Source organism: Anomaloglossus baeobatrachus, chromosome 2, assembly GCF_048569485.1.
Source record: "Anomaloglossus baeobatrachus isolate aAnoBae1 chromosome 2, aAnoBae1.hap1, whole genome shotgun sequence".
Lineage (NCBI taxonomy): Eukaryota > Metazoa > Chordata > Amphibia > Anura > Aromobatidae > Anomaloglossus > Anomaloglossus baeobatrachus.
This window is the reverse complement of record NC_134354.1, coordinates 418,776,546-418,801,126: the sequence shown is the minus strand read 5'-3', so window position 1 is coordinate 418,801,126 and position 24,581 is coordinate 418,776,546. Positions and strand designations below refer to the sequence as shown.

Genomic DNA, 24,581 nt, shown 5'->3' with positions numbered 1-24,581 from the left:
CCCTACATTTCATGTGGTGCAGGTTGAGTTTCTCTAATATGCTTGTGTAATCAACCACTTTCCCAATGTCAGAAAACAGTGAAGTCCATAGCACTTCTGGTGGTGTGCGCAGTTCGGAAAACACCACAGTGCATTTCAAATTTAGAGTTATTGTTGCCCAAGGATATTTTTCCTTGTCGAGTATTTCTTGTTCTTTTTTTAAAGGGAACCTGTCATCAGAAATTTTGCACTAAACCTAAAAGATTCCCCCTCTGCAGCTCCTGGGCTGCATTCTAGCAATGTTCCTGTTGCTTATGTGCCCCCTTTCTGACCAAAATAAAGACTTTGTGAAGTGGTACCTTTTTGTATTCAGATCTTGATAATGGTACACGGGGGCGGGCTCTCTGGTGGCTGTTAGTCTGCCTCCTGTCGCTTTAGGCCGTCCACCATCGCGCAATTTCAAAGAGGTGACGTGAGGTAAGCTGGCTAGCGCTTGCGCAGAACGGTGGAGGCGGCGGTGAAAGCGCGACCACGAGATTATGGGCAGGTACTTGCTGATGAAAGTCACAGCGCCGCCCATAATTTCGTGCATGCGCAACACGTCACCAGCGGTCACACTGTGCACATTGCACAGTCCCGCGAGAGTGGCATGGCGCATGCGCGAGATTATGGGCGGTCACTGGCAGTGTGAGAGCGGCGGACGCTGGTAACGAAGGTAAATATCGGGTAACCAAGGGAAGGGCTTCTTGGTTACCCGATGTTTACCGTGCTTACCAGCGTCCGCAGAAGCCGGCTGCCTGCACACGTAGCAGAGTGCACATCGGGTAATTAACCCGATGTGTACTGTGGCTAGGTGTGCAGGGAGCCAGCGCTAAGCGGTGTGCGCTGGTAACCAAGGTAAATATCGGGTTGGTTACCCGATATTTACCTTAGTTACCAAGCGCAGCATGCTTCCACGTGTAGCGACGCTCCAGCGATCCCTGCCAGGTCAGGTTGCTGGTGGGATCGCTGGAGCGTCGCTTAGTGTGACATCTCACCAGTGACCTCCTAGCAACTTACCAGCGATCCCTATCAGGTTGTATCGTTGTTGGGATCGCTGGTAAGTTGTTTAGTGTGACTGGGCCTTAACAGGGACTCCTATGATTGTCATTTCCTGGAATGTAAAGGGTCTACGATCTCCGAACAAAAGGTCTAAGATACTGAGGCACCTTAAACGATTCTCCCCAGACATTGTCCTACTTCAGGAGACTCACTTAAGGGAAGGGGATTTTTTCAGGCTTAATAGATTCTGGGTGGGGACAGTAGTGGGATCGGCAGCACAGGGTAGACATGCAGGGGTAGTGATTTTGTTCCACCGCAACTTCATTTTTAAATTATTGTCTCAGGAGTGTGACGACCAGGGGAGATGGGTGCGGGTCACTATAGACCATGGAGGAGAAACCTATTCTATATATAACATTTATGGCCCTAACGGTTCAAAAAAATCCTTTTTTGAAGATATAGAGAGAGAAAATTGTCCTGGATAATTCTCCCTTGATAATTACTGGAGGTGACTTTAATACGGTACATAGGATAGAGGAAGATAGAAGGAGTCAGGGTAGGACCCCCCAGAGAGAGGAGAACGCACTCACCTCTCTACTTAATCAGACTGGGCTGAGGGATGTCTGGCGCTGGCTGCATCCTGATGCTAGAAAATTTACTCACTTTTCCCATGTCCACTAGTCCTGGTCGAGAATTGACTACCTCCTGACCTCTGAGAGTCTATTAAACAGGTTGAAGTCGGTCGAAATTTTTGATTTGGTTATATCAGATCATGCCCCAGTGGGTATGGAACTGACGGACAGGGTGGCCAGGGGAACAGACTGTATATGGAGGTTTCCAGCCTTCCTGACAAAGGACAAGAGATTCAATGACAAATTGCGCTGCTGGTGGGATGAGTTTGTATCTGACAAAAGAGAACACGTCGATGAAACTGCTATGTTTTTGAACACGGCAAAGACGGTGCTGAGAGGCAGAATTTTAATGTAGTCTCTTCCCTTAAGAAAAAAGTGAAGGAGGGGTATTCCGAATCGAGTGCATATCTCAGACATGCCTATACAGAGTTCCTGCAGAACCCATCAACTCAAAACAGAGAACATTGGAAACTGACCAAACAAGAGTATGAGACGTGGATAGACAGGAGGGAGCAGGTGTATAGATCTAGGCAAGAGGTCGAATTACTTTGATACCACAACAAAGCGGGTAAGCTTCTGGCGAAATTGGCAAAGGGACGTTTACAAGTATCACCCATAGTCAGAATAAAAGATGGACAAGGAAAGGTAACCTCTGATGCCAAAAAAATAAATTCCACTCTACAAAATTTTTATAAAGATCTGAACAAACTCTCACACACAAATACGACAGAGGGTAGAGCCTTCCTCCAAAGCTTATCTCTCCCTAAACTCAGGCAGGAGCAGCAGGATGTAATTAATGCAGACATAACTGAAGAAGAGGTGAAGCAAACTATAAGTCATCTTCAAATGGAAAGGCATCCGGTCCTGATGGATATAGTGGGTAATTTTACAAAGCACTCAAGGAACAGGTTTCCCCGGTATTGACTACTTACTACAACAACATTTTGACAACAGGAGATATTCCTGGTAGATCCAAGGAGACGTATATCAAAGTAATTCCAAAGCATGGCAAAGACCCCTTGGAGGCAGGTTCCTATAGACCTATTTCACTCATTGACTTAGACCAAAAGATTATATCCAAAATAATGGCTGACCGCTTAGCAATGGTGCTTCCCCAACTGGTGAAGCCAGCTCAGGTGGGATTTGTTAAGGGAAAAGCTGCAGTTAAAAACATAAGAAAAGTCTTGACAGTGCTGGACGAGGTAGGACGACAGCAGCATTTAGGAGACAGACCAGCCCTCCTAACTCTTGATGCAGAGAAAGCATTTGATAACGTTAGTTGGGAGTGGCTGGAGGCGACGTTGGACTCGTTCAATTTAAAAGGCAAATTTAAAACATTTTTGGATGGGGTCTACAATAGCCCTACAGCTAGAGTACACACACCAGGATTCCTCTCTGATTCTTTTCACTTGCACAAGGGGACCAGACAGGGATGTCCAATGTCACCATTGCTGTTCAACCTGGCCATGGAACCCTTTGCTAGATTTATGGAGGAGTCAGATCTATTTGACGGAATCAGAGTAGGCAAATATAAAGTTAAGATTGCTCTATTTGCGGATGACGTCATACTTTTTTTGTCAAGACCACTAGAGCAGCTGAGGAGGATCTTTGACTTTATTCAGAAATTCAATGAATAATCAGGGTACAGGATTAACATCAACAAAAGTGAACTTCTAGAATTAGGAGACAAAATACCTCAGGAGCAATGGGTCCAGCTAGGTCTGGACCTACGTGTCTCAAAGTCATACAAAACGTATTTGGGGATAAAGATAGGGAGGAGACCAGATCAACTCTATCAACTTAACTACACCCCCCTTATAGGTAAAATATTGGGGGAACTACAGCGGTGGCATCACTTACCAATATCTCTTTTGGGTAGATGTCACCTGGTTAAAATGGTTAGCTGTGCCAGGCTCCTATACCCCTTGCAAACCCTACCCTTGATTTTAAAACATTTAGACATATTTAGACTGAAGAAGGCCTTTACACATTTTATTTGGACAGGTAAAAGACCCAGAATTGCACTAGAAAAACTGATGCTACTGAGAAGTGAAGGCAGGGTTAATTTTCCAAATATACGTGTTTATAATATCGCCTCTTTATTTAGACTTGTAGTGGACTGGATACACGACACTAGCTGCTACTCAAACACCCATCTAGAACGACAGTAAAGGTCCAGTCACACATAACGAGATCGTGAACGAGATCGCTACTACGTCACACTTTCTGGATCGTTTATGAGTCGTTGTTGAAATCGCATGTTGGGTGTCACACATAACGAGTTTATGAACGAGCATGCGTCCCGTATAACGATCTTTGAAATCGCTGGGACCCTGTCACACAGCTACTATGTTAACGATTCCAATCCCATTAGGGGCGTAGTAAAATGCAGTGAGTCACGTAGGCGTGCATTTGTGTCGCCTTTTCCGCTTTCATTGGCGGCCAATACTGCGTTCTGATTGGGCGGCCGGGCGGGCGTCGCCTTTTCCACCCCCTCCGCTCTGATTGATAAGGACCCTGTCACACAGCTACTATGTTAACGATTCCAATCCCATTATGCAGTGAGTCACGTAGGCGTGCATTTGCGTCGCCTTTTCCATACCCTCCTCCGCTTTCTTTGGCGGCCAATACTGCGTTCTGATTGGGCGGCCGGGCGGGCGTCGCCTTTTCCACCCCCTCCGCTCTGATTGATAAGGACCCTGTCACACAGCTACTATGTTAACGATTCCAATCCCATTATGCAGTGAGTCACGTAGGCGTGCATTTGCGTCGCCTTTTCCATACCCTCCTCCGCTTTCTTTGGCGGCCAATACTGCGTTCTGATTGGGCGGCCGGGCGGGCGTCGCCTTTTCCACCCCCTCCGCTCTGATTGATAAGGACCCTGTCACACAGCTACTATGTTAACGATTCCAATCCCATTATGCAGTGAGTCACATTTGCGTCGCCTTTTCCATACCCCCCTCCGCTTTCATTGGCGGCCAATACTGCGTTCTGATTGGGCATGCAGGGGGCGTATCTAGCGGTTAAATTTTGGATCGCGTCCACCCTTTGTCACTTCTTTTGCGCTTTGCTTTGAGATAGAACCTGCGTCTCCACCCTGATTCCTTCGTCCATTGTACCCGGTCGCTTTGTTGGTGTGTTTTTCGGATCGAAGCCGCAGTTGCACCTGGAGTATCCTTGCAGTGCTGTCGAGTGTCGGTGAGATCGTATTTGCGATTCCGCTTGGATTCTACATTGATATACACTTCTTTGAAAAGGTAGGTCTTTTTTCTTGTTGGGGGGGTGGGCTTTTTTTTGAATAATGTTCTTGCTGTTAAGATATATGTTAATATTTATTATGTGAGTTGATTGCTGTTAGATATATGTTAATAGTTATTATGTGAGTTAAAGTTGCTGGCTTTTATCTGTGCGTGTATAATGCCTTTTAAAGAGGGGTCTCTCCATAGTGCTGTTTGTAATGTGTCCTATCCTAGCATTGCTGGCTCTTTTGTCTCTCATTAAATAAAATATAGAAATGTGGCACTCCTTCTATAGTCGCTGGTGCTTGGATAGGGTCCCACCCCAGATCAAAAAATGAAAAAAATCCAGCACTCAAAGCATTTAACTGAAATTGTTTTATATTTTATTCATGGATCTCTGTAATTATTAAAGCCGTTTCCGTCATCCGACCTTCATCAGTTTACACAGAAAAGGTTCTGTAGAAATATATGAAAAAGCTGGACCAGAGGAAAAAGCTGCCCGTCCCGGTCTGCAGTCAATGTCACATACTGTCTACAGAACCTTTTCTGTGTAAACTGATGAAGGTCGGATGACCGAAACGTCTTTAATAATTACACAGATCCATGAATAAAATATAAAACAATTTCAGTTGAATGCTTTGAGTGCTGGATTTTTTTCATCTTTTGTCTCTCAGCTACAGCCGCCATTTTGTGTTTCTGCCACACATAGGGGCGGCCATTTTAGTCTCTGCCACACCATAACCAAAAATTGTGATCGGTTTATTGCAACTTCTTTTATGTTTACATATAAATTTTTCATTCTTTATTTCAGATGGCTTATTATAACAAAGAAGACTTTGTGCGTGAGCTGTTGGATTTGTATCAATCACTGCCCTGCTTGTGGAGAATCAAATCCACAGAATATTCAGACAGAATAAAAAAACAAGCCGCCTATGCCCAACTGGTGGATCTTTTTAAAAAACACAGTGGAGGCGAGGCGGTGGATGTCAAAGTAGTAAAAAAGAAGATCCAAGGCTTGAGGACTGTATATAAGAAAGAAGCAAATAAGGTGGACAAATCAAAAAAGTCAGGGGCCGGCACTGACCAGGTATATGTTTCTCCCTTGTGGTATTTCAATCTCCTGGAATTCACAAGGGACCAGGAGCTACCACGAATGATGGAAAGCTCCTACCAAAGAAACGTAGACCTGGAAGCAGACATTGAAAACGATGACATCCCGATCGATGACAACACCTCCGCTGTTGTAGATGTAAGTACCTTATTTGCTTCACGTTACATAGTATTCAAACTTTTTATGTACATGCCATTGAGGAACACAAAATAGTAACTTATTGTTGCCATGATTTATTGTGCAGTTTGGAAATGTTATCCCTTCCAGTTCAGATAAGTACACTCCAATACAATTTTGTCACACTTTAATTAAATTTACTAACTATTAATGTATGACTTTTAATTAACATTTATTTTTCTGTTCCCGCAGAACCCTCAGACAGATATGGTGAGGCCCCAATTGAATGAGAACCCCACCACATCGAGCGAGCCTATTGTGGAGGATAATGAGGCACCTGCACCCTCTGGTGAAATGCGGCGAAGACAGTTACGCAAAAAGAAGGCCAACACCCCTGTGACATCGGCTGAATTTTATTCTTTGGCAACCCAACTGCTATCACAGCCAAAAAGCACCCCAGTCGATAGCTTTGCCGCATTTGCATCGGACAGACTCTGCAAATTGGATTCCACACAGAGGGAGCAAGCCGAAAGACTGATGTTGGAAGTCCTAAGAAAGGCAGGCCGAGGAGAACTGGATGACAATGACACGATATGCAAGAAGAACCAGTCCCATGATTCTAATACATGGATTCCTCGCCAGCCCCTGCAAAGTACACCGAACAGGATGCATCCACCACGCTTGCAGCTTGACCACCCCCCACAGTATCCCCCCCCACAGTATCCCCCCCCACAGTTTCCCCCCCCACATTATCCCAGGTATTCAAATGATTCATTTTTAAGCCAACTGTCATCTCCCACCCGGCCTGAATATGTCCACCAATATGAAGACGGCCACTAAATTTTGTTATTGTTGTTGTTTTGTTATTTGAAATTAATTTCAATTGATTGTTATATTTTCATTGTAATAATAAATTTATGTTGTTTCAATCTTGCTGCCTGCGTTACTTAATTCAGCATATGGTTGTGATGCCCTGGCAAAACACGGTAGTTACAGAGATTGTACCATACTCCACCCTCATTGGCATACCACCACACAACCCACACACTCATGTACAGCAAACAACCAGTAAAGCCTAGTCACCCCCCTCGTGGATAATGGGATTGGTGCATCTATACAGATGCCTACATGTAATATGATGTTTGTGAGTGGTGAGTTTGTGAGTGGTGATAGCTGTTAACTTGCTTTATGCAATGAGACATACCAAACAGCAGATATCAATTTCAAATTTTTTATAACACATGAATATGGATACAATAACAAAAAAAAAAAAACGTTAGTTGCTGCTGCCCTCCCCTTGTCCAGCCACATAACGGGCCAGCAGCGCCGCATGCCGCTCCACTCTGGCCATCAGCCTCCTGTGGGCCGACAAAATCCTTCTTTGGGAGGACATGATTTCGGCCAAAGTGGGTATGCCTATGGAGGGAATGGTAAAATTAATAAATCATAATTTTTATTTCTGCTTATTATTACAAAGTAGGAGATTCATGACTTACGGTTATCCCCCTCGTCCGATACAGACTCACTTATGGAGCCTGGACTAGCATCTATGATAACAAAAAACACTTTATAGTACTCAACAGCTTTTTGTTTTGTACTTTATATGGCGTTAATGTTATATTAAAAAATTACCGGGGGGCGATCCGGCCGGTGGCCCCTGTGGGTGGTACTCCTCCTCCTCCTCCTCCTCTGGTGGCTGTAGATCCACCGGGGGCTCGGGCACATGCTCTCCCTCCTCTGCGGCCCCTTGCTCCTCTGGGGGTTCTTAAGAAAATATAAAGTTTAATGTGGTTGCGTTATGATACATATAGGACTGTGGGGGGTACATTGAAATATATGGCGGACTACGTAGCCTACCTTATACAAGGACTATGGGGGTGAATTTGAACACATTGTGGAATATGTGGTGCAGTATAATATATGGAGAACTCTGGGGTGAATGAAACTTCATGGAGAACTCTAGGAAATTCATTACAGTTCATGGAGGACTATGGGATGCATTCTAATATCTGAAGGGTTATGTGGAACCCTTTATACTATATGGAAGGCTATGTGGGGGCCAATATTGTATTTGGAGAACTAGATATGAGGGGGTACAAAAATACAAGCAGGAGATGGAATTTTTTTGTGCTGAGGGAAAAAGACCCACTACCCACAGCACCCGGCTTTGCCATGCTCTCTCTGATATGGGAAAAGCTGGGTGGTGAGGGAATGATGTTTTGCCAAGCATGGCGAAGCTGGGTGCCAAGGACAAGAGGTATATCAGAACATATGAAAACTGTGTGCTGATAGAGGGTTGTCAGTTCATGGGAAATATATATATATATATATATATATATATATATATATATATATATATATATATATATAATAAATATATATACATTAAAATATATATATTTATTATTTAAATATTATCTGTATATATTTATTTTTATAATTATATATATATATAATTAATATATTATATATTTTTATAATTATATATATATATAATTAATATATGATATATTTTTATAATTATATATAGATATATATTATGTATATTTTTTTTTTATTATTATATATATCTAAATATATTTTTCGAATTGTATCTATATATCTATATATATATATATATATATATATTTTATATGTTTTATATATATATATATAATCTATCGATCTATAAAATAGATTATATATATATAATTTTAATTAAGTAAAAGGATATATATATCCTAAATATATACATTTAAATCAATATATTTATTACTTATTATATATGTATATTTTCTTATATTTATATTTATATATAATTAATAAGAATTATATATATATTTAATTTAAAAATATATGTATAGACTTATATATATATGATATATATATATATATTATTTATATATGTATTATATATTTATATATTTATTTTTAGAATAAATATATATATATACATATATATATATAGATAGATAGATAGATAGAGATATATATATATATATATATATATATATATATAAAAATAAATAGATATATATTTAAGAACACCATTATACGTTGCCAAGGCACACTCATCTGCGCCTACCTTGGTTTTGTAACTCTGCTTGTATGGCAGAGATCCGGGCACTGGAGCGGTACCGCAGATCCGCTAATTTTTTTCGGATCTGGGCGCAGGTGCGCTCCAAATGAAATCTCCTCCTCAACCCACGTTGGATCCTGCGCAATACCGCTTTCTTATGGAGAAGTGGATGCTCTTGCGCCTCACGGCAATCATAATCGCGAGCATCCACTTCTCTAATTAGGTACCGGACCTCCGCCTCTCCCCAAGCTGTTGCCCTCCTGCGTGCCGCCATTGTTCGCTGGTGTGTCTACGTAGCAAACGCAGTTGCGTCACCCGCGGTAACGCCTCTTCACATCTGATTGGACCGATAGCGTCACGTGAACGCTAGCTCCAATCAGATTGGGGTGGACGTTGTTGATCCTGCTCCAGCCAATGGCCGCCGTCGGCCATGGCGGGATTGTTGATTTGTGAAATATTACAATGCTATGTTTGAAGGTGAAAGTGCGACGCACTTTTAACAAATCAGAATGATCTTTGCTGCAGAAATGAGATCGCGCCATGACGCAAATGCTGTGTCAAGGGGTCGTGGTATCACACACTGCGAGCGCACATACAATTATAAGAAATCGAAAAAGAGATGTCGTTTGAAGGTTTCGGGGACGCACAAACGTCCCCGTTTAAAAACCCCAAATGAAAATATATAAGGCTTCATATTCATAATTTGGGGCCTCCGGGGGTGATGTAACGGCAGCAATGGTGGTACTGCTCCCCACAGTAGCCCTTAATAGTGAATGAATGACAAACAAATCTTGTGGAAAGTTAAAACAACTGTTTATTAAAGTAATAATTTTGCAAAAATGACATTTTATTATAAATGTGATGAACATAACAATACAAGTAACCATATATTTTAAAATTAGTATAAATGTGATGAACATAATACAAGTAACCATATATTTTTTAAAATTAAGAAGGGAAGTTTCTAAAACCAATCAATACAAGAAAATAAAACTCAGCATAATAAATGTGCTCAATACAAGTTTATCTAATGCTGCCACGTAATTGCACCAGGACCATTAAAATATTGGCAGTACTTTTCTCGACAGGCCTTCGCATCATCGGTATTTCTGCCGGGCGCCAATGGTTGAAGTCCTGCGATTGCGGGATCTTCAGAATGCCATTCGCCAAGCACCACTTCGCCATTTAAGTCATCAGAGTCTACAAAGCCTGTTGGACAGTACGTAATAGCATCTCGCCGTCGAAGAAAGTTGTGAAGGGCGCAACAGGCCAAAACAACTGCGTCTATTGATGGTAGACTCAGGTTAATTGGTGTGTGGAAAACGCGGAAGCGATTTGCCATTATCCCAAAGGCATTTTCCACAACCCTGCGTGCCCTTGATAATCTATAATTGAACCTTTGTCTTTCCGCCGTTAGACTTTTCTGTGGGAATGGTTTCATGAGATTGGGATGAAGTGGGAAGGCTTCATCGCCCACAAATACAAAGTTAAGGTTTGCGGTAGTGTCAGAGTTGGGGGGCAAATGCAGTTCACCATTTTGCAAACGTTCACCAAAGCCTGTGTGTTCTAAAACCCCACCGTCAGAAACCCGGCCATTCATGCCAACATCAACAGCAATAAATTCGTAATTGGCATTCACAAGGGCCATTAGGATGATGCTGAAATAGCCCTTATAGTTATAAAAATAGGAGCCGCTGTTCAGTGGTTGAGTGATCCGCACATGTTTCCCGTCCAAAGCACCACCACAGTTTGGGAACTGCCAAAGGTGTTCAAAATCGGTGGCAATCTTCTGCCATTCCTCCACAGTTTTGGGGAACTCAATGTAGTTACGCAGACTGTGGAAAATTGCTCTACATGTCTCCGGAATAAGAATGCTGAGCAGGGACCTTGAAATTGCAGAAGAAAAATGTAAGTCTTGCAGGGAGCGTCCGGTGGCCAGGAAACGCAGCGTGACTGCCAATCTTTCATCTGCCGGGATGGCAGCACGCATCGCTGTATTCTTGCGCTGAATAATTGGCGTAACTCTTTCGAGTAAAAGGCTAAATGATTCTTCTGACATCCGCAGAAAATTGCGGAAATCCTGAGGATTATTTTCCTGGAGCTCTCTTAGCAGTTGCATGTGGGAGTATTTGTACCTCTTCTGCAGCCACTCTCTGGTCCACATGCGGCGCTTTCGTTTGGAACGCCTCTGTTCCACTTCACGTAGCCGACCGGCCTCAAACATCAATGCAGCACCCAGCACAACACGCTGCATGTCGTTCATGTTGTCCACACTGCAAAAAAACATGTAAAGATGAGAAAAGTTGCTATAAACCAATCACATTTTTTGGGGGGTGTAAAAGAGACACTAAAATGGCCGCCCCCATAGAAGTGCACCACTTCTAACTGTGTCAGAGAACCAAATGGCGGCTGTAACTGTGTCAGAGAAACAAAATGGCGGCTGTAACTGTGTCAGAGAAACAAAATGGCGGCTGTAACTGTGTCAGAGAAACAAAATGGCGGCTGTAACTGTGTCAGAGAAACAAAATGGCGGCTGTAACTGTGTCAGAGAAACAAAATGGCGGCTGTAACTGTGTCAGAGAAACAAAATGGCGGCTGTAACTGTGTCAGAGAAACAAAATGGCGGCTGTATCAGAGAGACAAAATAACCAGCAATACTACATAAGGACACATAAAAGGACGATGGACGCACAAAAGGACATATGTGTACAGATAACAACCAACCACTTTGATGATCCGCAAAAATAATTACTATCTATAAACACAAATACTTTCCATACTATAACAAAAACATGGAACAAGTAACATAGACTTTACGAAAATGACTTACCACGTCCAGAAAATGCAGCCGTCTATGCTATCTATTAATAATCGCAGTTTCGATCCTCCCAGCGACACGCTCGGGAACGAATGAGGGATATACAAGTGCAGATGCGGCTTTGATCCGAAAACCAAGCAAGCGGGAACAAAGCACGAATGAATCTGTAATACAGCGACACGCTCGGGAATGAATGAGGGAAGATGCAGCTTTGATCCGAAAACCAAGCAAGCGGGAACAAAGCACGAATGAATCTGGGTGTAGTCACCGGTTTGCTCCTAGAAGACTCAAAAGGGAACAAAGCATGAAGTGATACCCAATCAGAGCGCAATAGTGTTCTCATTGCTAACCAATCGTTGCAGAGAGGGGGCGCGGAAATGGCGACGTAACTAAACACTATTGTTCTCAGCGCCAACCAATGGGCGCAGAAGGGGCGTGGAAACGGGGACGCAACAACACGCCTTCGTGCATCTCATCTAGGTCGTCAACGAAATCGTAAATAGGGTGTCAAACATACAGATTCATGCAGCCCAGCAGGACTCCAACGAGCCAAAAATGGCCCAAGCTGTTCGGCATCGATCAGCGATTTCGCAGCAGGGGGTGAATCGTTGGTACGTGTCAAACATGACGAGATCGCAATTGAAGTCGTTCTTGCGTCACAGAAACTGTGACGTAGTAACGATCTCGTTGTACGATCTCGTTATGTGTGAAGTGGCCTTTAGCCGCCCCTTGGGATCTGACCGCTCTTATCCACACTAGACAAGCTAAACTGCCACAGATAGTGAGATCCTCCTTTTTACTAAGGGGCACCATAGTATGTTGGAAGATAGTGAAGAAGGCCTATCAGCTTCCCTTTCTGGTTTCCAAACATATGCCAATATTTGGTCACCCCGAGTTTCCCCAGAGAGCTGAAATTAAGAGGGTCATTGATCAGAGCTGTGATCAGTTGGAGACAGCGGGGTCCATTATGTGCCGGGAGGAAAAACAGTGGATGTCTCCACAAGAAATTTTGGACAAATTCAAGATACACATTTCATACAGGTCCTGCAGCTTCATTCATTTTGTCAGTCCAAACTCAGAAAGTTAGAGGGGGAATCTGTCTCTCATGCCTTAGATGACAGTATAGGCCCGCGCACCCAAATGGCGAGTATCACCTCATTGTACAGCACCATGAGGCACAAATTTGTTAAATTAAAACAGAGCAAAATGTTCAGAACATGGGAGAGGTGGACAGGAGATGAGGAGATAGCGAAGACAATATTGCAAGGGTGGTAACGGGTGAGAAAATCCATCTTGTGTGAGAGATGGAGGGAGACTTATTTCAAGCTCATGCACACAGCGCTGTATGGCTTTAACATCCCGCCTTCCCATAGCTGCCCTGGCCGGATTACAGCGTGTCCTAAGTGTGAGGTGCCTTTTACGAATTTGTGGCATGAGGTGTGGGAGTGCACAGAAGTAACAACATATTGGAAGTGAGTAAGGGACCAGATTCAAGCATGTTGGAGAACGAACCTTCCACAAACACCATAGGCTCTGCTCTTCCACCAATTACGCCCCCCCTCCCAATCTGAATCTCAGAGTATGGTAGACAAAGTAAAGATTCCTAGAAACATCCACACATTTTTAGTGGTGGCTCTTCGGGCTTTGTTTAGTGAGTGGCTTAAACCAAACACTCCATCGATGGGAGCAATAATATCTCAGAGGAAACATCTATTGGGACTGGAACTGATAGAAGCAGAAAGGAGTAAAGAAAAGTCAGCAGGAAAAGTTTTTCCGCTGTGGAAAAAATTCATTGGTTTTCATTATAGTCCTCAGGAAATCCTGAAAATAATTAGCCCTTTCCGCCATACAGAATGGTATTGTCTGGGAAGACCTGGGAGGGACGTTGGGGATTTTGGTACCATCATTAGACACTTAGCATGTACCATATGGAGATGGTAGTCGACACCATAGCAAGAACATAATTGTGGAAAGGTTCACACTCACATTCTTATTCTTTGTTTGTGATACTACCTTTTATTTTTTCTTCCTTTGCAAGTTTTACAGTTGCATTGACGAACAAATCAATCTCGTGTATACTGATGTTTACTATTTGACCATGAAATTGACTGTTTAATTTTTTTGTTATGTTTAAAAATTTGAATAAAAAAGATGTATATACATCCACAGGTGCGTCTCAAATTAACTCAGATGTTGCAAATAAACCTATCAGAAGCTTCCAAAGACATAACATCATCATATGGGCTGTCCCACATTTTTTAAAGAGATAGTACTCTTAGTGTATGTAAACTTTTGACTTTGCAAAAAGTAATTAAAATGCCTTAAAACGTTTTCTCCCTCTCATTATTCTGGCATCTGGCAAATACCTGTATAAATAATTTGAATAATCCTAATTGATCTAAAACGGGAAAGGTTGATTCTGATTTCATATCACATAATGAGGAAAAACATGCATACGTGTCTTTTTAGATAGTGTATGTAAACTGTACCAAAAGTCCCAGCATTTTAGCTTAGCAAATTCACTTCAATAATCTAGCTTTTTTTTCCCTCCAACTAATATATTTTTCACTTAAAAGTGTTTGGGGTTTTTTTGTTCAGTATCCTTATCATCATGTTCCCTTATATTGGTACTGAAAGTCCCAACACACGTTCCTGTTTTGTGTGTTTCTTTTTCTTAAGGCCCCTTTACACACTGAGACTTTCAGCGATCTCACCAGCGATCCCAACCTGGCCGGGATCGCTACAAAGTCTCTGGTGAGTCTCTGGTGAGCTGTCAAACTGGCAAACCTGGCCAACGACGCAACAGCGATCCGGACCTGCAGAACGACCTAGCTAGTCAAACACTGGAAACGAGTGATGTCACAATATCTGTCAATCACTATTCTCTGTCAGTCGGTCTCTCCCTCTCGGTCTCTATTCTCTCTCTGTCGGTCCGTCACTATCTCTGTCCCTCTCTCACAGTCTGTCGGTCATTTTCCCCTCCTCTCTCATACTCACCGATCCCCGATCCCCGGCACGGCGCTGCACGGCATTCACACTAAGTTAGAATACAATAGAGATCCATCAAGGCAAAAACATAATCTCTATTAAAGAGAAAGAGGGACCACGGAAAAAACCATCCAAGGCGAACCGTGGAAATGGGTGCAAACCACATGAATCAATTCAAAAACAGGAGGACAAAGTGGATCATATGCAAAATATTAAGTGTATTTATTAGGTAGTTCAAAAGTTTAAATACAGAAAAGTACCGTGGAGAAGATAAGAGGCATGAAAGTTTGCCGACACAAAACACCTTATGGAGATTATTGTTTGTACATGGCAACATACATGGAAGGCTGCACAGGTAGATAGAGTGACACAGAGCAGTACAATATCAGTAAATAGTAAACACAAAAACATACCCAGTACAGCCTAATTACCAAAGAATCAAAACATAAAGTGCCAGCAGTGCAGAGGACAGAGGTCTGGAGACCCCCCTAGAAAGGGTAACGCGCGTTTCGCGTCTTTGGAGTAGCACGCTTCATCAGACGGTCTGATGAAGCGTGTTACTCCAAAGACGCGAAACGCGCGTTACCCTTCCTAGGGGGGTCTCCAGACCTCTGTCCTCTGCACTGCTGGCACTTTATGTTCTGGTTCTTTGGTAATTAGGCTGTACTGGGTATGTTTTTGTGTTTACTATTTACTGATATTGTACCGCTCTGTGTCACTCTATCTGCCTGTGCAGCCTTCCATGTATGTTGCCATGTACAAACAGTAATCTCCATAAGGTGTTTTGTGTCGGCAAACTTTCATGCCTCTTATCTTCTCCACGGTACTTTTCTGTATTTAAACTTTTGAACTACCTAATAAATACACTTAATATTTTGCATATGATCCACTTTGTCCTCCTGTTTTTGAACGGCATTCACACTGCTGCGGCGGCTTTTACTATTTTGAAAAAGCCGGCCACTCATTAAACAATTTCGTATTCCCTACTTTCCCTGCCCACAGGCGCCTATGATTGGTTGCAGTGAGACACGCCCCCACGCTGAGTGACAGGTGTCTCACTGCACCCAATCACAGCAGCCGGTGGGCGGGTCTATACTGTGCAGTGAAATAAATAATTAAATAATTTAAAAAAACGGCGTGCGGTCCCCCCCAATTTTAATACCAGCCAGATAAAGCCATACGGCTGAAGGCTGGTATTCTCAGGATGGGGAGCTCCACGTTATGGGGAGCCCCCCAGCCTAACAATATCAGTCAGCAGCCGCCCAGAATTGCCGCATACATTATATGCGACAGTTCTGGGACTGTACCCGGCTCTTCCCGATTTGCCCTGGTGCGTTGGCAAATCGGGGTAATAAGGAGTTATTGGCAGCCCATAGCTGACAATAAGTCCTAGATTAATCATGTCAGGCGTCTCCCCGAGAAACCTTCCATGATTAATCTGTAAGTTACAGTAAATAAACACACACACCCGAAAAAATCATTTATTAGAAATAAAAAACACTAACAAATTCCCTCATCACCAATTTAATCAGCCCCAAAAAGCCCTCCATGTCCGGCGTAATCCACAGACCTCCAGCGTCGCTTCCAGCTCAGCTGCATGCAGGTGACAGGAGCAGCAGAAGACACCGCCGCTCCTGTCACCTCCACGCAGCAACTGAGGTGAGTAGCGCGATTAGCTGAGCTGTCACTGAGGTTACCCGCTGTCACTGGATCCAGTGGTGGATGCAGCAGTGGCCGCGGGTAACCTCAGTGACAGTTCAGATGATTGCGCTACTCACCTCAGTTGCTGCGTGGAGCTGACCGGAGCGGCGGTGAGTAGCGCGATCAGATGAGCTGTCACTGAGGTTACCCGCGGCCACCGCTGCATCCACCGCTGGATCCAGTGACAGCGGGTAACCTCAGTGACAGCTCAGCTGATCATGCGGCTGTCTTCATTAGCTGCGTGGAGGTGACAGGAGCGACTGTGTCTTCTGCTGCTCCTGTCACCTGCATGCAGCACAGCTGGAAGCGATGCTGGAGGTCCGTGGATTACGCCGGACATGGAGGGCTTTTTGGGGCTGATTAAATTGGTGATGAGGGAATTTGTTAGTGTTTTTTATTTCTAATAAATGATTTTTTCGGGTGTGTGTGTTTATTTACTGTAATTTACAGATTAATCATGGAAGGTTTCTCGGGGAGACGCCTGACATGATTAATCTAGGACTTATTGTCAACTATGGGCTGCCAATAACTCCTTATTACCCTGATTTGCCAACGCACCAGGGCAAATCAGGAAGAGCCGGGTACAGTCCCAGAACTGTCGCATATAATGTATGCGGCAATTCTGGGCGGCTGCTGACTGATATTGTTAGGCTGGGGGGCTCCCCATAACGTGGCGCTCCCCATCCTGAGAATACCAGCCTTCAGCCGTATGGCTTTAGCTGGCTGGTATTAAAATTGGGGGGGACCGCACGCTGTTTTTTTAAATTATTTAATTATTTATTTCACTGCACAGTATAGACCCGCCCACCGGCTGCTGTGATTGGGTGCAGTGAGACACCTGTCACTCAGTGTGGGGGCGTGTCTCACTGTAACCAATCATAGGTGCCTGTGGGCGGGGAAAGTAGGGAATACAAAATTGTTTAATGAGTGGCCGGCTTTTTCAAAATAGTAAAAGCCGCTGCAGCAGTGTGAATGCCGTGCAGCGCCGCGCCGGGGATCGGAGATCGGTGAGTATGAGAGAGGAGGGGAAAATGACCGACAGACTGTGAGAGAGGGACAGAGATAGTGACGGACCGACAGAGAGAGAATAGAGACCGAGAGGGAGAGACCGACTGACAGAGAATAGTGATTGACAGATATTGTGACATCACTCGTTTCCAGTGTTTTAAGTCTCCTTTACACACTGAAACTTTCTAGCGATCATGCTGCACAGTGGGAAACAAAGGACCAAAGAATGGTCCTGAACGATTTGTAGCGATCAGCAACTTCACAGTAGGGGCCAGGTCGCTGATGTGTTTCACACACAGCAATGTCGCTGGGGAGGTCGCTATTACGTCACAAAACCGGTGACGTTACAGCGATGTCGTTTGCGATGTTGCAGTGTGTAAAGCCACCTTTAGTAAAGTTTTACCTTCTTGTTTCTAAATTTTGTCATATACTTTGTTGTTTGGTATTATTTATTATACACTTTTCACTTGATCTTATTTACTTATTTGCCCTGACCCCATTGTCAGTGTGTAAACCCCTTTTAATACCGCTATTTTAATCCTGGATGTTTATATTAGTATCCTAGTTTATATTGGACACCACAGTGTGTTAGCATTATGTAATATGTACTTTTACCTTTATCTTATTCTTTATTGGCACTCACTCTTGACCCCATGATGTCAGTGTGTGACTTTTTCTCTCCTTTTTTTGTCCATTGAAACCCTGTCTGTTGCACTACTAATATACAGTACATGCCTGGCCTGAGGAAGACATGTGTCTGATGTTGAAGCAGGTAATCCTTATTATTTTGATAAATTCTTATGAAGATATTTTTTTGCCTGCCTGTCAAGTCAGCAGCACTTTTATCACCTTCTCTTTTATTTTTATGCTATTTATTTCCTTTTATCAAGACCTGGTTTCACTGAGTACTAGGTTACTTTCACACTTCAATCGTTTCAAATCTGTCAGGTCAGTTGTTGCGACGGAACGACGGATCCGGTGTTTTTTAGCTGTTAACGGACGCAATGGATGTGTTATTTCAGAAATGCTTATAACCTTCAATGACCTCACTGCTTCACCACCACCACCAAAGCTGCCGCCCCACCACAGCTGCCGCCCCACCACCGTGTGGAGCTGCCGCCCCACCACCATTGCGGAGCTGCCGCCCCACCACCGTGCGGAGCTGCCACCCTACCTACACCCCACCTACTGTCTCCTCCCCAAAATCCTATAGAATGTAAGCCCACAAGGGCAGGGCCCTCTTCCCTATGTACTAGTCTGTCTATTGTAACTTGTATTTGTATTCTGTATGTAACCCCCTTCTCATGTACAGCACCATGGAATCAATGGTGCTCTATAAATAAATAATAATAATAATAATTTCACAGGATTCTGTTCACAGGATTCCTGTGAAATAACTGATCAGTCAAGTCCGTTACATCAGTTGTGCGTCCATTTTACGACGGATCCGTCATGAGCCGTTTGTTTTTGGGACAGCCCAATGGCAATGCCAGACATTTTGGTGACCTATTACTGTGTTTTCATAGGCCATCTGTGAGTTTGTAGAGAAAGGGGCAAAATAAATATTGTTATAGCCAAAGTTGTGTGTGGATTATTCCTATGAAGCCTATCTGGAGCCTTGCAATGTGATTGCCAATGTATGTAAAGCGCTGTGGAATTAATAGCGCTATATAAATGAATAAAATTATTATTATTATTGTGTACATACTGGGCATGCTCAGTAGCAAATGACAGAATCCAGCGCTGGATTCCGTCGTGCGACGGATTGCGTCAGAATCCAGCACCATAGACAACCATTATACCTCTTGACGGATTGCAATGGAATCCAGCGCAGTGAGTTTTTTTGACACTCCAAAAAATGTTACAGTGTCAGTTCCTTTCTCCCGACGGTCAGTCATTCCATGACGGATGCAACGCAAGGCCATGAGTCGCAATCCGTCGTTAATACCCCCCAAAATCCTATAGAATGTAAGCCCGAAAGGGCAGGGCCCTCTTCCCTCTGTACTAGTCTGTCTATTGTAACTTATATATGTATTCTGTATGTTACCCCCTTCTCATGTACAGCACCATGGAATCAATGGTGCTCTATAAATAATAATAATAATAATAATAATAATAATACAAGTCTATGGGGGAAAAAGTGAATCCTGCAAAATATTTTGCAGAATAAAATAATTTCTCAAGGCAATGGATTGTGACTGATGGAAAAAGACTGAAGTGTGAAAGTAGCCTTCTAGAAATACTGGTTCAATCTAGCATAGTTTTCACACCTGGTTAATTAAAGAGTTGTTTAGACAATAGTCCTTTCACCATGGACATGTTCTTGACAACCCCGTTTTTCTTTTTTCTCGTCTTCTCTTCTCCTTCCTATTACTTCACTTACGGTATATCCCACTTCATCCATTTAAGATCATTGCTCTATTTTATTCATTATTAAAAATGCATTGCCTGGTATCCACCAATACTTGATAAATTTTTGTTAAAATAAAGAATTTGAAAGAAAAAAAAAAGGGGGTAATCTGAGACAGACTTTCATATGAAGCAGATTTCCACATTCCCTTTAATATAAGCAAACATGGCCTCATGGACAGATATAGGACATACTTTCCCTCTTGGTGGCTCAGTTCTGTTAGGGCCAGATGGATGGGCAGACCCGGGAGGTGGATCCACTGGGCCGAACTCCCCGAAGAGGGAACGGAGTCCGGTAGCCGGAGCACTTTAGGTAGCAGAACAGTCCGTGCACTTAGAACACAATGGAGAAGTCCCTGGGACCACGGGGTCACTGATGGTGGTCCGGGTGACGGAGCTCAGGTTCGGAAGCCGGGATGATGTCAGGCGGGGTCCGGAACCGTTGGAGCGAGATGACGGGTCACCGCAGGGAACCGAGATGGTACGGACTGTCAGGATGGTAGATAGGCAGCGTTCGGGGTTCGAGATACAGCAGGACCGGATGGCAATGCAGGATCGGCTCTAGAAGAGAGAGAGGTAAGTATCTCACAGGAACACAAGGAGACCTGACTCCTAGCTTGGGAAACACGAAGAACAGGCCCCGCCCCCTTGGACATTAATCCCCTTTATACCCTGTACCTGTGTGCATCATTTCCTGTCAGTGGACACTGGCCCTTTAAGAAAGGGTCAGTGACCGCGCGCGCGCCCTAATGCGCATGCGCGCGGCCCGGGTGCCAGAAGCCAGGGCAGGAAGCTGAGAGGAGGAAGCAGCAGAGCCGGCCAGGGGCTGGGAAGCCGACGGGCGCCGGGAGCGGGGACCAGGAGGCCTGGGAAGCGCGGCCAATGGAGGCTGGAGAGCGGGGAGCGTGGCAGGTGAGCCGGGGAGCGGAGCAGAGGACCCGGGGAGCGTGACAGTACCCCCCCCACGCCCCCCTCCCCGCAATCGGGACAGGAAGGCACGGATCAGCGGAGTGCCCACATTCTCCCTGGGCTCCCAGGACCTATCCTCAGGACCATACCCTGCCCAGTCCACCAGGAAGAACTGTCGGCCTCGTACGGTCTTCATGGCCACGATATCCCTTACCGCATAGATGTCGTCCTCAGCAATAGGAGGAGGAGCCGGACTGGCAGCAGCGGAGAAGGGACCAAGGACAACCGGCTTGAGCAGAGAGACGTGGAAGGAGTTGGGTATCCTCATCGTGGCCGGAAGCTGCAGTTTGTAGGAGACCTCATTGATCTTGCCGATGACTTTAAATGGTCCGATGTAGCGAGGTCCCAGCTTGTAGGATGGTAACTTCAATCGGACGTACTTGGAAGCAAGCCAGACGAGATCTCCCGGAGAGAAACATGGAGGATCCAGACGTCTCTTGTCCGCGTGTCTCTTCATCCGCAGGGATGCACGTGCAAGGGACGTCCCAAATGGTTGTAAAGTCACGGAGTACTGCATCAGCAGCAGGGATGTCCGAGGAAGAGGATACAGGCAATGGGACAGATGGCTGAAGTCCGTAGACGACATGGAAGGGAGAACAGGAGGAGGACTCACTGACGTGGTGATTATGGGAGAATTCAGCCCAAGGAAGAAGTGTGGACCAATCGTCATGATGGGCGTTGACGTAGTGACGTAAGAAAGAGGTCAATATCTGATTGACCCGTTCCACTTGGCCGTTCGACTGAGGATGGTAGGCAGAAGAAAAGTCCAGCGTTACTCCCAGATGTTTACAGAGAGCCCTCCAGAAGCGGGAGGTGAACTGAGTTCCTCTGTCGGACACAATGTGTGATGGAAAGCCATGCAAGCGGAAGATGTGATGTATATAGGCGTCCGCGAGTTCCTGGGCAGAGGGCAGTCCAGCCATAGGGACGAAATGGGCCATTTTAGAGAACCGATCCACCACGACCCATATGACTGTGTGTCCGGAGGACAATGGCAAGTCCGTAATAAAGTCCATCGCAATGTGTTGCCAGGGAACTGAGGGTATGGGCAGAGGCAGAAGACGGCCATATGGCAGGTGTTTGGGCGTCTTGTTCCTGGCACAAGAAGAGCAAGCAGAGACAAAAGAGGCGACGTCCGTGCGAAGGGATGGCCACCAGTAATGACGTACAATCGCACTCCATGTTCTCTTCTGACCAGCATGCCCGGCTGTTTTCGAGGCATGGCCCCAGTGTAGCACTTTATGCCTGTCTGTCTCAGAGACATAGGTCTTCCCGGGCGGTATCTGGGCCAGGGTGACAGGAGCCACCGGAATAATCTTACTTGGACAGACGATGGGTTGGGATGTCTCCTTTTCCTGCTCCATGGGCATGAAAGACCTAGACAAGGCATCAGCGCGTACATTCTTGTCCGCTGGTCGGAAATGGAGCTGGAAATCGAACCGGGCAAAGAACAAGGACCACCTGGCTTGCCGGGGGTTCAGTCGCTGAGCAGACCGCAGGTATTCCAGGTTTTTGTGGTCCGTGTAAATAATGACGGGGTACACTGCTCCTTCCAGAAGATAGCGCCATTCCTCCAGAGCCAGTTTGACTGCCAATAGCTCTCGGTCACCGATGGTGTAATTGCGTTCAGGCGCGGAGAAGCTCTTGGAGAAGAAACCGCAAGTCACCATCTTCCCGGAGGAGGACTTCTGCATGAGCACTGCTCCGGCTCCCGAGGAGGAGGCATCCACCTCCAAGGTGAACTGGCGGTTTAACTCTGGACGGTGGAGTACAGGAGAGGAGGCAAAGGCTCGCTTTAGAGAGCCAAACGCGGCGTCGGCCGCAGGTGACCAGTCCTTTGGATTAGCCCCCTTCTTGGTCAAGGCGGAGAGAGGAGCAGTCAGAGCAGAGAAGTGAGGAATGAACTGGCGGTAATAATTGGCGAATCCCAGAAAACGTTGGATTGCCTTCAGGCCAGAAGGAGGAGGCCAGTTGAGAATGGCAGAGACCTTCTTTGGATCCATCTGCAGTCCGGTCTCGGTGATGAGGTAACCCAGGAGGGGGAGAGAAGACTGTTCGAAGACACACTTCTCGTACTTGGCGTACAGACGATTCTCTCTCAGTCTTTGTAGAACCAGTTGCACGTTCTCTCGGTGGGTCTGGAGGTCCGGAGAGAAGACAAGGATGTCATCCAGATATACCACCACACAGACGTAGAGAAGGTCCCGGAACACGTCGTTCACTAATTCCTGGAAGACGGCTGGTGCGTTACACAGGCCGAAGGGCATCACGCAGTATTCATAGTGCCCATCACGAGTGTTGAACGCGGTCTTCCATTAGTCCCCCGAGCGAATACGGACCAGGTTGTAGGCACCCCGAAGATCCAACTTGGTGAAGACACGAGCTCCTCTGAGCCGATCAAACAATTCGGGGATGAGCGGCAGGGGGTACTTGTTTTTTACGGTAATTTGGTTCAATCCCCGGTAGTCTATGCATGGTCGTAGGTCGCCCTCTTTCTTCTTTACGAAGAAGAAGCCAGCTCCAGCAGGAGAGGAGGATCTCCGAATGAATCCCCTAGCCAGGCTCTCTGTGATGTACGTAGACATGGCCCTTGTTTCGGCTGGAGACAATGGATATATCCTTCCTCGAGGTGGTGTAGTTCCCGGGAGCAGGTCAATGGCACAATCGTAAGGACAATGTGGCGGAAGTACCTCTGACTCCTTCTTATCAAAGACGTCCACGAAGGACCAATAGGCTGAGGGTAGTCCCGGTAGGGTCTCTGGAACCGGAGGTCGCCGGATGGGTTTTATGGTCTTCAGACAGGTATCATGGCAAGAAGACCCCCATCGAGTGATATCGCCAGTGCCCCAGCTGACTGAAGGTTCGTGTGTCCGCAACCAAGGAAGACCCAGCAGGATTTGATGTGACATGTGTGGGAGGACATAGAGAGCGATGTTCTCGGTGTGCAGAGCACCGATACGCAGTTCAAGCGGCTTGGTGATCCAGGAGATGGTGTCAGAGAGGGGTCTCCCATCCACAGAGGCAATCACAAGAGGTTTGGCGAGTGGAGTAACAGGCACCTGGTATTTGTCCACCGTGGCCTGCTGGATGAAATTGCCTGCTGCCCCAGAATCGAGGTACGCCTCAGCCGTAAACCGCGTCTCTCCCGTTGTCACTTGCACAGTCCATGTAACCGGGTCTGAGAGAGTCCCAGCACCTAGGGTGGCCTCTCCTACCAACCCTAGGCTTTGGAGTTTCCCGGCCTCTCTGGACAGGCGCGTAGCAGGTGTGTGCCCTCTCCGCAGTAGAAGCAGAGACCATTGGCGAGTCGCTCTGCTCGACGTTGTTCAGACTGTCGCACACGGTCGATCTGCATGGGCTCATGGACGGAGGCACCAGAGGCCGTTGACTGGAGTACGGCGGGCTTCTGTGGAGGAGAGGAATGCCGTACCGGACGTCTCTCACGGGACACCTCTTTGGACCGCTCCTGAAAGCGAATGTCCACTCGAGTCGCTAGGGTAATCAGGGCGTC

The 24,581-nt window shown here is 45.4% G+C and overlaps 1 protein-coding gene and 1 long non-coding RNA gene across 2 annotated transcripts; one reads left to right on the top strand and one right to left on the bottom strand.

Moving 5' to 3' along the window:
- The first annotated feature begins 4,759 nt into the window (after positions 1-4,759).
- On the top strand, positions 4,760-7,065 carry LOC142290202 (uncharacterized). Its single transcript, XM_075334145.1, has 3 exons — positions 4,760-4,909; positions 5,703-6,140; positions 6,372-7,065. Exons 2-3 carry the CDS (start codon positions 5,703-5,705, stop codon positions 6,957-6,959), a joined length of 1,026 nt encoding a protein of 341 aa, XP_075190260.1. The 5' UTR covers positions 4,760-4,909; the 3' UTR covers positions 6,960-7,065.
- A 241-nt stretch (positions 7,066-7,306) lies between these two features.
- On the bottom strand, positions 7,307-7,807 carry LOC142290203 (uncharacterized). The gene is made up of 3 exons (XR_012750240.1): positions 7,752-7,807; positions 7,616-7,666; positions 7,307-7,535 (listed from the first exon to the last, which is right to left on the bottom strand). It is a non-coding gene; the product is annotated as an uncharacterized LOC142290203 (long non-coding RNA).
- Between the last annotated feature and the right edge of the window lie 16,774 nt (positions 7,808-24,581).